The sequence below is a fragment of the Molossus molossus genome, unplaced genomic scaffold (assembly GCF_014108415.1).
Source record: "Molossus molossus isolate mMolMol1 unplaced genomic scaffold, mMolMol1.p scaffold_m16_p_4, whole genome shotgun sequence".
Lineage (NCBI taxonomy): Eukaryota > Metazoa > Chordata > Mammalia > Chiroptera > Molossidae > Molossus > Molossus molossus.
The window spans coordinates 3400281-3414935 of NW_023425377.1; the positions used below are offsets into that span (position 1 = coordinate 3400281).

Genomic DNA, 14655 nt, shown 5'->3' on the forward strand with positions numbered 1-14655 from the left:
GGCGGCCGGGCCGGGAGCGGGTGGTGTCTCCCTGAGGCGCTTCCCACAGCGTGACGCGCGGACTCCCCTCCCCGCGGCCCGCCCGCCGCCGGCCTCGCCGCCGCCTCCCTCGCTCCCTCAGCGCGCCCAGCGCGGGCCAGCGGCCGGGGCGGAGGCCCGGGGGCGACGCGGGGCCTATTGGAGAGCGGGCGGGCGCGCTTCGGAGCGCCAGGCGGCTCGGGTCCGCGGCCGGTCGGCGCGCGGCGGGCGGCGGCGGGCGCGGGTCTATATGGCGGCGGCTCTGTCGGGCCTGGCTGTCCGGCTCTCGCGCTCGGCCGCCGCCCGCTCCTATGGGGTCTTCTGCAAGGGGCTGACCCGCACGCTGCTCATCTTCTTCGACCTGGCCTGGCGGCTGCGCATCAACTTCCCCTACCTGTACATCGTGGCTTCCATGATGCTCAACGTCCGCCTGCAGGTGGGTGAGCCGCGCCCGCCCGCCCGGCCCCTCTCCCCGACCCTCCCGCGCGCGGGCCCGCCCCCCTCGCCCGGGCGACGGAGATGCTGCCGCGCGCTGCCGCACTGCAAGCTCGGTGTTTGCCAAGACCGTGCGTCTCTCCCGCAACCCCGCGGGGGAAAGACCCGTGGGGGTCACTGTGATCCCTGTTCTGCAAACAAGGCCGGGGGGGGCGGGGAGCGGCGCGCCTTGGCCGAGGGCCTGCAGCTGGGGCGCGGGTCCGCGGGTCCGCGGGTGGATGCTGCCGCCTGGCACCGGCGGAAACGGGCCCGGGCCCCGAAGAGGAAAATGTGCCCGAGGACGTTACAAATTGTGCCTGGAGGGGGTGGCTTTATGGTTGACTTTTCTAGTTCCCAGACTAGACGCAGGTTCAGGGGGAATTATCCTTGAGATTGAAGATGGGTAAATGGATGTTAACGAGTGCCCTGGTAGACGTACCTTCTGTATCCCGGCCGCGGCGGGAGCGGTGGGGGTGAGGAGGAGGGGAAAGGAGGCAGAAGAGGAGGGGAAAGGAGGCAGAAGAGGTAGCGACCCGAAAGGCTCAGAGGCCAGCAACGAGGCAGACGTGAAGTCGCAGACGCACAGGGCACCCTGGAGATCACCTTGGTGATACATGACTGACGTTTCTACGTCCCTCGGATTATAGATGCCTTTTTCTAGTGGAATGGAGAGTCGTCAGATTGGCAATTATTCCTTTCCGAGTGTGGCATACGTGACCGAGTACCGACCTCCTCTTGGATGGTTCCCTATCTTGGAGTGCCTGATTAAAGCCAGCTGGTGATCAAAATTGTGTTAAGGTGAAATGCGATGAACCTGCCGCTCTATTTCAAGGTCCACATTGAGATGCTTTTAGTGAGCAAGGGCTTGCATAAGTGGGAACAGACGAGAACACTAGAAAACTCAACTATCTTTCCAGCAGGTGGTATGAATGAGCAAGTGTGCTGGACGTGGAGACGGGGGTACCAGAAAGCCTGTGCTTTAGCCAGTTGTCACCAGCCAGTTGTTTGCCAGATCAAATGATTTCCAAGGGAAATTGGAAATACTGATTTTTAGATATCAAATTAACAAATTGTGGGGGAGACTTTGTGGGCAAAACAAAATGTGTGTCCACAGGCTATATCTGACCCCATGCTCCCACTTTGGAAACTCTTGTTCTAGAGTTATATTAATAACTAGCAGTGATTTAGCCCTGGCCGGTTTGGTTCAGCGGTTGGAGCATCGGCCTGCGGTCCGGAGAGACCCGGGTTCGGTTCCCGCTAAGGGCATGTACCTCGGTTGCAGTTTGTCCCTGGCCCAGGTTGGTCGTGTGGGTGGCAGCCACTCGATGTGTCCCTTTCACGTCGATGTTTCTCTCTCTCTTTCCCTCCCACTCTCTCTGTACAAAAAATGGAAAAATGTCCTCAGGTGAAGATAAAAAATAAAAAATAAATAATAACTAGCAGTGATTTATAAAATTACATGAATGACTGTAAAGAAAACTTAGTACATAATGTTGAAAATTAGTTTTGTGCCATTTAAAAAGAAAATCACCTTTCTCATATGTCCATTTATGTTTATGACCACCCCTTAGTCCAGGCTAACATCACTCACCTGGACGATTGAAATAGCCTCCCATTTGTTTTCCACTGAGCAGGAGGTCATGTCATTCTTCACAGAAAAAACAAAACAGAACTTCCCATTGCACACAGATTGCAGTTCACATTTTGCCCTGCAGATCTGACTTGTGTTCATCTTTCTAGACTCTCACCCAGATTGTTTCTTGCTTACTATTCCTTTTCACACTTTCCAATCTACTGTCTGTATGCACCAAGCCCCTTCCTGCTCCTGGACATTTGCACATGCAGTTTTTTTCCACCTTGAGTGCTCTTCCCTGGCTTTTTGAGAGCTGGTACATTCTCCCAGCTCGGTTCTCATGCCAGAGAGGACCTCTGTGATCACCGTATGGATGTGATCTTGCTCCTCCTTTCTGCATTGCAAGAGTGCTGAAGGCTTGTTGGTTTCATATGCAATAAGGAATAAAGGATTCCAAATCTCTGCAAAGGTAATCCAAATACAAATTTAATAACTAAGAATCTACTGTAGTGGTTGAGGGTAAGTGCATTTCAAAGGAGGCAAACTGGTCTGTAGTAGTGGTGCGGGCAGTCCATAACAGGTGACTGGTGCACCTGGTGCCTGTCATAGTCCAGGTGCAGCACAGCTTTACTGAATCATGGGAGCTGAATGCTCTAGGGGTTGGACGTGGGCCTTTGTGTTCTGGTCAAGGGTGAGTGGGGGTGGGGGCACAGACAAGGCGGTAGCCAGGGACCTCAGGGAAGGGTTGTCTGAGAATGGTGTGGGGATTTTAGGTTTGATCTTGGGCTTGATCAAGTGCATGCTGAGGAGTACAGGGTATGAGTGGGTGTGTCTTTTTAAAAAAATACATTTTTATTTTTAGGGGGGGGGAAGAGAGAGAGAAACATCAATGAGAGAGAAACATCAATAGGCTGCCTCCTGCATGTCCCCCCACTGAGAATTAAGCCCGAAACCTGGGCATGTACCCTGACTGGGAATCTAACTGGTGACCTCTTGGGTCAATGCTCAACCACTGAGCCACAGCAGCTGGTTGAGGTGTCTCTTTTTTACTGTAATATTTACATCCGCTACTTTAAATTCCCTTGCAGGTTTAGAGTTTCTGTTCATTTGTGGAAAATCACTAACATACCTGATTCGAGGGTTTGATTATTCTGGCCTCTGTTAAAGGGAAGTGCAACCAAAAATAGAGTCTGAGTAAAGGGGACAGCCCTGGCTCACTGCCCTCCTTCACTCAGGACACTGTACCCATTCTCGCCGTTGCAGGGGTGCTGCAATCTGTTTCGCAAGTAATAAGGAATAAAGGGCTCCATTTCCCACATGTTGACTTCGAACCCCCAAATCATTTGTAGGGCAGCAACACATTTTATCTCTTTGATGTGAAAGATAATTAAATGAGAAAAGAGATGCAAAGGGTTTTGTAAACTGAGAAGGGTTATGATTTTAAAATACTCTGTGTAAGCAAGCCTTAATCTAGAGCCATTAGCATCCTACTTAATTTGTACAGAATCTGAAATACACGGCAGTAAAAAAAAAAAAAAAATGAGAATCCGTGCTAACTACTTCATGTAGTAAATGCAAGGTAGAAAATTGTACCGAGGACCTACTAATTTAACGAGTCCTGCCTACACCTTCTCAGTTATGTGCCCTGTGGGAAGAATCAAGTTTCTTAGCCTCAGCTCACCCCGATTCTTATAACTATTAACAGAGAAGGAACACAAGCCATGACTGGGTTTCTCAGTGGTTAGAGCCTCAGCCTGAGGACTGAAGAGCCTCAGGTTTGATTCTGGTCAAGGGCACGTGCCTCGGTTAAGGTTTGGTCCCCAGCCCTGGTCGGGGTCGTGAGGGAGGCAGCCAATTGATGTGTCTCTCTCACATCAATGTTTCTCTCTTTCCCAGTCTGTCTGACGATAAATAAAAGAATATCCTCCGGTGAGGATTTAAAAAAAAAAAAGGAGAAGAAGAAGGAGGAACACAAGCAACAGCTAGAGAATAGAAGTCATTGTGCAGATTAGTGATAGTTGACAAACTGAGTTGTCAAATGTCCTTCCTTGTCTTCCTATGATGTCACCGGCAGCCACACTGCCCTGTGCTCACCAGGCCTGAGAACCTTCTCTTGGCCCCTCCCTTTTCTCATTCTGTTTCTAGCTGCTCTTTCATAGTCTTATTTTTCTGAATGACTTTCTAAATCCATAGCTTCATATGTTTCAATGTTCACCTATCTGAAAAACTACATTCATTCCAATCGGGTAGAGTTCAGGAAGGCTGGTAAGGATGGGGAAGAAGTCAGAAGGGTCCTCATTGATGAGATTGCCTTTGAGCAAAACCTTGAAGGAGGTAAGGGCTTTAGCCCCAGAGATGTCTGGGTTAGAAGAGTGTTTTGCTTTGTACATAGAGGGCCCTGTAGCTGGCACAAGCCTTGTGTATCCCAGAACAGTAGGAAGCTTGTCATTGAAGAAGAAGGTGGCAGGAGATTCAGACTGAAGTTTAGGGGAAGCTCATGTGGTCTCATAGGCACCGAAAGGACTTTGGCATCGACTCTGATTAGACGATCTTTTTTAGGTCTGAACTACTTCAAAAACTGGTAAATATCCCAAAACCCTACTCCCAGGGCCAGTTGCAGCTTGACATGAATTTTATTCTGTTACTTGATTTATATCAGGTTCCTAGAAGAGACCTGGGGGAAATTATAGACGATTAATACAATGGTATAAAAGCTTATAAGCTTTGTAGAATCTTAATTGATCAGGTCAAAAGCATAAGCTCCGGCCCTGGCCATTTTGGCTCAGCGGTTAGAGCATTGGCCTGTGGACCATAGACCCAGGTTCGGTTCCTGCTAAGGGCACGTACCTCAGTTGCAGTTTGTCCCCAGCCTCATTGGGGTCGTGTGGGTGGCAACCATTCGGTGTGTCTCTCTTACATCGATGTTTCTCTCCTTCCCGCTCTATCTGAAGATAAATGCAAAAAAAAAATGTCCTCAGGTGAGGATTAAAAAAAAACATAAGCTCAGTTAAACTTAGTTTGGTCTGGTTTCTGAGAGAATGAACAATGATATATTTTGGGGTGATGAAAAGCAAACATAGAGGCCCTGGCCAGTTTTGCTCAGTGGTTAGAATGTCGGCACGTGTACTGAGGCGTCACAAGTTTGATTTCCAGTCCGGGTGCATTCATGAGGCAACCAATCAGTGTGTGTCTCTCACATTGTTTCTCTCTCTCTCTCACCCTTCCTTCCTCCCTTCTACTCTCTTAAAAAGCAATGGAAAAAAATATCCTCAGGTGAGGATTAACCAAAAAAAAGGCAAATATATATATGGAACATAGATATACTGTAGAATCTTTCAAGTGAATGCTTTAATCATGGTACATAAACTTCTGAAATATTTTTAACATGTATGAAATTTGAAAGAAGGGTACAGTGAATACCTGTATCCTTGACTCAAGTGGTGTTTTATTAAATTGATTTTAGGGAGCCCTGGCTGGTTTGGCTCAGCAGTTAGAGCACAGGCCCACAGACCAAGGGTCATGGGTTCAATTCCCAGTCAAGGGCACGTACGTAGGTTGCTGGTTTGATTTTCAGCCCTGGTTGGGGCACGTGTAGGAGGCAGCCAGTTGATGTGTCTCTCACATCAGTGTTTTTCTCTCTCTCTCCCTCCTTCTCTTCCACTCTATCTAAAAATCAATGGAAAAATATCCTCAAATAAGGATTAACCAAAAAATTATAAATATATAAATTGATTTTAGGGAAAGAGAAACATCGATTTGTTGTTCCACTTATTTATACATTCATTGGTTGCTTCTTGTATGTGCATTGATCAGAGATCAAACCCATAATCTTGGCCTGTTGGGATGATGATCCCACCACTGAGCTACCCAACCAGGGCAGGATTTTAAAATCTTGCAAATGCTGGCAGATATTAAAGTGTATGAGTTAGATCTATATGTACTCAGGTTAAAAGATATTCAGCATCTGTAAAGTAAAGAAAAGCAAGTTCAAAAACCATCTATTAGTATTATCTCATTAAAAAAAATTTTAATTGCTTGTCAATCCCTGGGGGTGGGAGGGAGCATTCAGGACCAGGGAGCAACCCTAACTCAGGAGGGAGCCTGGGTATGGCTTCTCAAATGGTCTGCGGGGAATGATGTTTCTTCACCTCCATAGACGAGGTAGCTCATAAACGTTTATTCTCACAGTTCTGGAGACTGAGAAGTCCGAGATCACAGCACCAGCATGGTCAAGGTCTCCTGAGGGCCCTCCTGGTTCCTAGCTGGTACCTTCTCATTGTGTCCGTAGGTGGTGGAAGGGGCAAGGATTTCTGTGGGGTCTCTTTTATAAGAACACTGATTCTGTTCACAAGGGCTCCCCCCTCATGACGTAAGCCCCTCCCAAAGGCATCACCTTCTAATGCTATCATTACCATCATCTTTGGAGGTTAGGGTTTCAGCATATGAATTTTGGGAGGAACACAAACATTTAGACCACAGCTAAAATCGAATTGCTTTCACATGCAAAAGAGTGAAGGGGGACCTGATCCTTACACCACATCTAAAAATTAACTCAAAATGGATCAAAGACTTAGATTTAAGAACCAAGACTAAAACTGTCAGAGAAGAAAAGGTAAGGAAAAGATCTTGGTATTGAATTTGACAATGATTTCTTGCCAAAAGCACAGGCAGCCAAGAAAAATTAGACTACATCAAAATTAAGAACTTTTGTGCACCAAAGGACATTGTCAAGAGAGTGAAAAAGACAGCTCACAAAACAGGAGAAAGTATTTGCAAATCAAATGTGTGATAAGGATAATATCCAGGATATATAACGAACTCTTACAACTCAGCAATAACAACAACTTGATTCAAAAATTGGCAAAGGAGCCTGGCTGGCGTAGCTCAGTGGTTGAGCATTGACCCATACATCAAGAGGTCACCGGGTCCATTCCTGGTCAGGGCACTTGCCCAGGTTGTGGGCCCCACCCCCAGTGGGGGGCATGCAAGAGGCGGCCAGTCGATGTTCTTTCTCATTGATGTTTCTCTCTTTCTCTCCCTCTCCCTTAAAATCAATTTTTAAAAAATTGGCAAAGGACTTGAAAAGGCATTTCTCCAAAGACGACCACATGTGGCCAGTAACCCATGAAAAGATGGCCACTTCCATGTCACCGTCCAGTGATCACTTCTCTGTCCTCTGCTTTACAGAACCACTCAGCAGTAATTTGTCATTCATTCCCTAAAACACTCTTGATAAAAAAAAAATAGCTGCTGTTTATTGGATGCTCATCAGAAAAAATGCTAGGTGCTTTTTCACAGATTGAGTCCCCAGTATGTTGAGGAAAGAGGGTTGCCGGAAGTCCCCAGCTGGGACAGCAGGCCCTCGGATGCGTGAGCTGTACACCTTTGGTGCCCAGGGGATGGAAAGGGGAAACAGGGTGGTGACTAATGAGAGCTGCACAGCTGGCTTTTGAGGGCAGGTATGATGGCGACATGCTGAATGACTGGTAGCAGGAACTCAGCACTGTTGGTGTTTCCTGCGGTCATGATTCAGCTTACTGTAGAGAGGACGGAGTCCTTCCTTCTTCTCCCTTAGGCTGGGTAGCAGTTTAAGGAATTAGTTTCAGCTACTTCCTCAGTCTGATCATTTTAGTCATGAGCAAAGGGGCGTAAGGTGTATGATGTTCACATCTAAAAGCTAGGGGAGGCCAGGATGGTCTTGCAGTGCTTGTGCGCCATCATGAGGCAGGACCCTGCTCCAAGCATTGTCCTCCAGCCCAGCCCAACAGCCCCTGCCAGTGTGGCTGTGTCTCCTCCCAGCCCCTTTGGGAACAGCCTTGCCAGCTGGCTTCCAGAAGCATCGAGGCCAGGATATTTTTAGTTTACAGAGCAGTGGTATCCAGACCGTCAGGTTCCTGAGGCCATTAATAGCTCAGGTTAGGGAAGGGAAGGGACAGCGGTCCAAGAGGGCAGCAGCTGCTGAATTGGGTCAGGCCTATTGTCGCGCAGCAGGTCAGCTGCCTCTAGCAGGCAGGGATGTTTGTGAAAGGTGACTTCTCGGGTCTGCACTGAGGATCCTGGACACTGGGCAGTCTTGTTTTCTGTGCACCTTACCCAATCTGGCCTCTTTGGTCCCATTTTCAACCTTTGCCATATTTTTTTGTAGGGGTGGGTGGTGGGGTGGTAGTAACGACTTCAGGAATCTACTCCCAGTCCTACACTTCATTTTTCCTGAATCATACTGTCTTGAACTTCAAAACAGACTCCTTTCTTCATTCTAGTGGCTCAGTTTGGGGGCATAAGTTTGTGTGTCATAACTAATGCCACTTCCTATTTTGTAAACTTAACAGGAGTGGGAGATGTTGATGTAGCTGGAGCCAAGGGCAGTTTACTATGTAGTTGTGTATACTTTATTTGGTACAACATGATGTACCAGAATGTATGTAATATAGTAGGAATAACTACAAAAAATGTTTTACAAATGACATGTTTAGAAAAGAACTAGAAGGTCTTCAGCAAAAAATTTATTCTGTCATTATTAAATACCTGATTACTTTATTGATTCCATTAATGGTGCCTTAAAATATTTTAACACAATTCTGGGAACACTTCATCTTTCTGAACAGTACTAAGTCCTTGTACAAGGACACAATAAAAGTGGTTAGAAATGAATTTTCCTGAGAGTTGGCCCATATTAAATGACTTGTTTTTCTTAAGAAATTTTTAAAACCTATATTGATACATATTAAAAGTATATTAGGGAACACTTCCATTTCAGGAAAATGTTCATTCTTAGTATATTTCAAATTAGTAAAAAATTTAAGGTTTGATATAATATGGTTTGGGAAGTTAATTTGAGAGAAAGAGATAGTCAAGAGAAGTTAATTATATTTGACTTGGAAAACTTTGAAAGTATTGTTTTGAATTGTAAGCCAGAATTCACACTTTCAAAAATTGTACCTCTTAAAAGTTCTCATCACAAGAAAATGTGTGGTGATGTATGTTGACTTGTGGTGATCATTTTGTTATATATACAGATATTGTGTGTTCTCATCTGAAACTAAAAGAATGTTATGTCACGTATATCTCAATTTTTAAAAAAGATTGCATCTTACACTTGTATACTGCTTTATACTATTCAGATATGTTTTTCAGTTGTTACCAGAATAATGGTCACACTACTAACAAAAAGTTTTGAGCACATCCCACAGATATATACTTGTTTATAAACTATATATTTTGCTCTACCAAAATATGGTATACATTATAAAACACAGAGAAAGGTGACGGGGGGGGGGTAGAAATGAATTAAGCAAAGATGTTCTGATGTTTTCTCCCATGGTCTTTGAGGTGGGGTCACCCCATTTAACGACTGCTGGGCTGGAAGATTATGTGTAGTTTTCCTAGGTCTTCCTGGAGCTCACTAAGCTGACTGTGCAGGAAACTCTTGTAACTGTCTTTTTGAAACACTCAGTGCAGTTGGTGTCTTCCTACCCGGTGGCCCTGGTGGGCCCCTCGCCCATGTGGTCTTTAGGTCTCAGAGAATTGAAAGTCAGAAGAAATCTATGGCTTATCTCACTCTTCTACATCAGGTCGGTCACTACCTTTAAAAAAATACTTTATCTGGCCTCAGCCGGTGTGGCTCAGCAGATTGAGCATAGTCCCATGGACTTAGAGGTCCTGGTTTGATTCCCAGTCAGGGCACATGCGGAATTGCAGGCTCCATCCCCAATAGGGGGCATGCAGGAGGCAGCCAATCCATGTTTCTCTCTGACATTGATGTTTCTATCTCTCTCTCTCTAAAAAATCAATGAACACATATTTTTAAAAAATACTTTCTCTCTCCACTTTGTTCTCACAGCCTTGCGTGGTCTTTTTTCCTGCACTGTTGGAACAGCCTCCTAATTGGCCTACTGTTCCTTTCCAGTCTAGCCACTGCACTGCAGCCTGAGTAATTCATCTTAAATGCAGCCTGGCAACATTCCTGGCCGGAGATTCCTGTGCCTTTCCATCCCCTGCCAAGTCAAGTCCAGGCCCTGATGCCAGTGGCTGTGCCTAGCACTGGGCCCTGATTGCCTCCCCAACCTTAGCCTTGGGCCTTCTACTCCAGCCTCCAAGAAGACCTGTTTGTTTTATTTTCTTCTTAGTATACTCTCTCTACATTTCTAAAACAATTCACACACTTAGGCAGTCAGATAGCTTAGTCTCCTGGCTCCCCAGGGTTAGGAGAAACGGCAGTTTCTTGCCTCCATTGCTCCATCCCCACAGCCGGCCACTCGCAGCTGCGGCTGTTCTCCAGTGGCGACGCCTCTGTCCCCGAGCTGTGTGCTTGTGGTGCTGCTGCTCGCCTGTCCGCCCGCGAGACGAGGGCTTCGTCCGTGTCTTCGGTGGGAGGGGAGGCACCAGCCGGAACTGCCCCCAGATGCCGCCTCCCCCCACACTGCTTGCAGCCTTCCTCCCCTTTGGAGTTAGTGCACTTGGGTAGGTGGCTGCTCCTTACGTAGCTTCTTAGAAACACTACTGAGCACGATTTGTGGCTCTCTCTCTCTTTCATTTATTAATGTACTTGGGTTATGATTTTTTTTTTTTTTAATCCTCACCTGAGGACACTTTGCATTCATAGAGTGAGAGGGAGAGAGAGAGAGAGAAACATCGATATGAGAGACACATCGAGTGGTTGCCACCCACACAACCCCAACTGGGGCTGGGGACAAACTGCAATTGAGGTACGTGCCCTTAGCAGGAACCAAACCCAGGTCTCTCCAGACCACGAGCCGACGCTCCAACCACTGAGCCAAACCGGCCAGGGCTGGTTATTTTTTAATTTTTTTTATTTATCCTTACCCGAGGACATTTTTGCATTTATTTTCAGATAGAGCAGGAGGGACAGAAGGAGGAAGAGAGAGAGAGAGAGAGAAACATTGATGTGAGGGAGACACATCAACTGGTTGCCACCCACACGACCCCAACGGGGGGCCTGGGACGAACTGCAACCAAGGTACATACCCTTAGCGGGAACTGAACCCGGGACTCTCCGGTCTGTGGACCAACACTCTAACCACTAAGCCAAACCGGCTAGCGTGGTTATGGTTATTTTTTAAAGGAATGTGTGTCAAAGTTTCTTTCAACTCGTCAGCTAATGAGGGAACTAGTAAGATGTTATAACCACTGAAAGGAGAATTTAGACAACACACACACGTGATCAGGGGTGCTAAAGTGAATTTACAAATAGATGTAAAACTGGTCAATATCTACAGGGCAGTAAGCATTCCTCCAGACAAAATTAATTTTTATTTCTTTGGATAAGAAATCATTTGCCTTCCTCTTAAGATTTTTACAACCTAGAGAATTGTTGTAGCTTAAAGACAAAGGTGCAGGGCCCTATACAATTAGGTGGCGCAAGGATACACTAGGCTGCATGCCCAGTCATCTTATTTTTGGTCCATTTCAAAGCCTGTCACAGTTATTCCTGAACATCTTCCCCTTTTGGAGCATAGTGATGTCAAAGAAACGTTATTCTTGGTCACAGAAAAAGGCTGGTCTCATTAGGTTTAGTGAGCCAGCCAGAGTGTTAACTGATGGGCCATCTCGAGTTTGCTCTTGAACAACTGCTGACGTTACAAATCAACTTCTCTCCAGAAGTTTTCATCCGAAATCTCAGATTGGGCGTATAAGCCTCTATTATTGGCCGGTCGGAGGGTGAGAAACAGCCCAAGGGGCTTTCTCTGCCATATTTTTACTTGCAGTGCCTGTAATTCAGGTGAGGTGTTCTCTCGTCCAGGCTCCAAAATTACTGAGGTTCCTGACCTGCCAGCAAATGACCTTGCTGACCACCTAGGGCTATGATTTGTATACTGGGACCCCTCCATGCTGGCTTTCCTGGGAGGGCTTTGTAAATCCTGGACCCCTAAGTAAAGTCACCTCGATTCCCTACGAGCACCTTATCGCAGCTGAGCCGCTGAGAGTCTCCCTCAAACAGGCGCTCAGGTAAGGCCCTGGTCGCATGATCGAGTCATCCAGTTACGTCCTGGTTAAGGAAGAGCAGATTTCCATTGAACCTACACACATAACCACCGAAGAATGTGTTTGTTTTTCTTATTTTTAAGTATTTTTAGGAAACTGCATTAATAAAGTACCACTCTTTGTTGTGATCTTTAATTGGTAGTTTGTCATCTCGTTTTCTATCAGAAGCAGGCTCGGTACGAGAGACCGTGAGAGCGGTCTGCGTTTGTTAGGAAGCAGCTGGGTGTGACTCTGCTGGACTCCTCCTCACTGTGCCACTTGGTGTGATTCTCTTTTCCAGGTTCATATCGAGATCCACTGAGGGCCTTCCACCAGCGGACACGGCGTGTCCTCGGGCTCACCGCATTAGAGAACACAGCATGAGGGACAGAAGAGGGACTCCGGACACCTGCCTCGCAAAAGCGCAGGGAGAGGACTCGGACAAGCTGCTGTGTAGCCTTCAAGCACGAGAGAGCCTGCGCCCTCCAGGTGCACCTGCCTGGGCGAGGGGGCCTGTGCTGGATGGACTCGGAGACTCTCAGAGCGAGGAGTTACCACTGGAAGTGGAGAGAGGTCTGAGTGGGGCCAGCCCCTTGCTTCTCAGTGGCACCAGCGCGTGTGCGTACTTGAAAGAATCAGTAAGAAGAAATTCCGCTTCCACAGTGGCTCAGAGCAAGACTGGAGATCTGTTCTTGGCTCCTGCAGAAGAGTGTTTTGCTGGGGTGTCCTGCGGTGTCGAGGCTGTGGTGGGGGACCGGCGGGGAGGCTGGCCCGGGGCCACCCCCTGCCTCGGAGCGCCGTGCCGCAGAGGAGAGCCTTGGCGCGCAGGACTGCCGCGCTGCCAGCGGTCAGAGATGGGAGTTTCCGCTCTTGGGGGGAGAGGGTCTGAGCTGGAGCCGCCTCGCTGGCCTGTCCTTTCCACAGTGCTGCATGCGCATCCCGAAGTGTCCCCGAATGACGAGACAGGGTGTGATTCCCCTGGCCGTCCAGCGTGCAGGAGACGGCGGGGCGCAGGACACTGCCTCCCGGTATGAGAAGTACCTCAAATGATCGATCTGCAGTAACTGGACTTCTGGCTGTGCACGCCCTTGAAGTAGCAGGGCCATGTGCCAGTTAAGGTACACGCCGAACAATAAAAATAGTGAGATTAATTTACAAACTGCCTTGGAATGGTTTCTTTCCATTCAGTCTGATGCAAACAGTGCAGCCACGAAGTCCCTGCTCTGCTTCGTGCGTCCAGACAGACTTCGAGTGAGTGGGATTTAAACTCATGGAAAGCTGGTTAATGCGAAAGGAAATTCTGGAGCATGTTGTAAATTGTGCTTGAAAGACATTCAGGATTGGGAGACCATTCCCAGGAGAACATGAACATATCCTATATAAATATCAGATTAGACCGTAAAGATTTGACATCAAGTACTTTATAAACTTTCAACAGCCTTTCTGAAGGGCTGCTGTCCCGGATGCTGCCCTCCAGGTTATCTGATCACCTAATAGAAGTGGGTGTTTGTAAACGTCAACCCCTCTGTCCTTGCTGTGAGCCTTGCTGAGTTGATGGTGAGCTGTTACCACGTCTGCATTTTGTAGAATGATTTTGGTCTGCAGCAGAATTTGATTTCTCTTCTCACCTCCCTTTCCTCCCACTGGAAATGCGATTTTAATGGAGGCCCTACGATGGAAGTTGCAATATTACACTTACCTTTAGAATAATCCTTTCTCAAACTGGGAACCGTGTCATGTTACCTGAGACAGAAGTGTGTGTGAGACTCGGTCCCTCAAGTATTTCCCCTATGGAAGCTTCCAGTTCCTAGGAGCTGAGGTCTCTCTCACACTAATTTTTTTCTGAGATCACTCCTTTTTTGTTGTTTGATGACTTTGATAAAGGTCACTTTAAAGTGTAAGTTTTAAGGAGTCCCAAAGTCAGCCAGCCATTTCTGGGATTATGGATTGCGTATATCAGTTTATATCGTGTGCTAGATGACCATGCCATGTGCTATTTTAGTGTTTCAGGAAAATGAAAAATAAAATCTGTTCTCGAGCATAATAAAGGTCTTATTTGATGTGTACAGTCTCAGTTCATCTTGTCTTTCTCTTCACATACAAGTCCGTAGCACTGGTGGCGGGACGGCTGACTAGGGACTAGAAGCAGAGCTTGGAAAACACATCGTGAAGCCAGGTGGGAACTCGGGTCTCACCTTCTTCCCGGGACGGAGTGAAGTCCTGTTGTGTGACCCTTCGGGGTGGTCAGAGAATCCCAAAGTAAGAGTCCTGGGGAGAAAATGATGCCAGCCAGTCTAGAAGGATCCTGTCCCAACGATTGAGCAATTGAAGCCCTGGCCAGGGGACACTCCTATGAGGTCACCGATGGATTGTGAAATGAGATGAGGACACAGGTCAGTATTTTAAAACGGGAACTGTTTTCTTGTCAAGCCTTTCTCCCCACCCTCTACCCCCCCCCTTTTATTTTGTTGTTATTTAAAACTAAGTCTGCTCCTTTGGGGTAGAACTTTCCATGACTCATGAACTGTTTTATTTCCTTTGGTTTATAAACTGCAGGTATATAAATTCTCAACCAATTGCGAAGAAAAAACAAATTTCCTATTTGGCCT

At 47.1% G+C, this 14655-nt stretch overlaps 1 protein-coding gene across 1 annotated transcript; it reads left to right on the top strand.

Moving 5' to 3' along the window:
• The first annotated feature begins 268 nt into the window (after positions 1-268).
• LOC118615887 (small integral membrane protein 10-like protein 2A) lies at positions 269-14439 on the top strand. The gene is made up of 2 exons (XM_036241159.1): positions 269-454; positions 12348-14439. Exons 1-2 carry the CDS (start codon positions 269-271, stop codon positions 12366-12368), a joined length of 207 nt encoding a protein of 68 aa, XP_036097052.1. The 3' UTR covers positions 12369-14439.
• Positions 14440-14655: the final 216 nt, after the last annotated feature.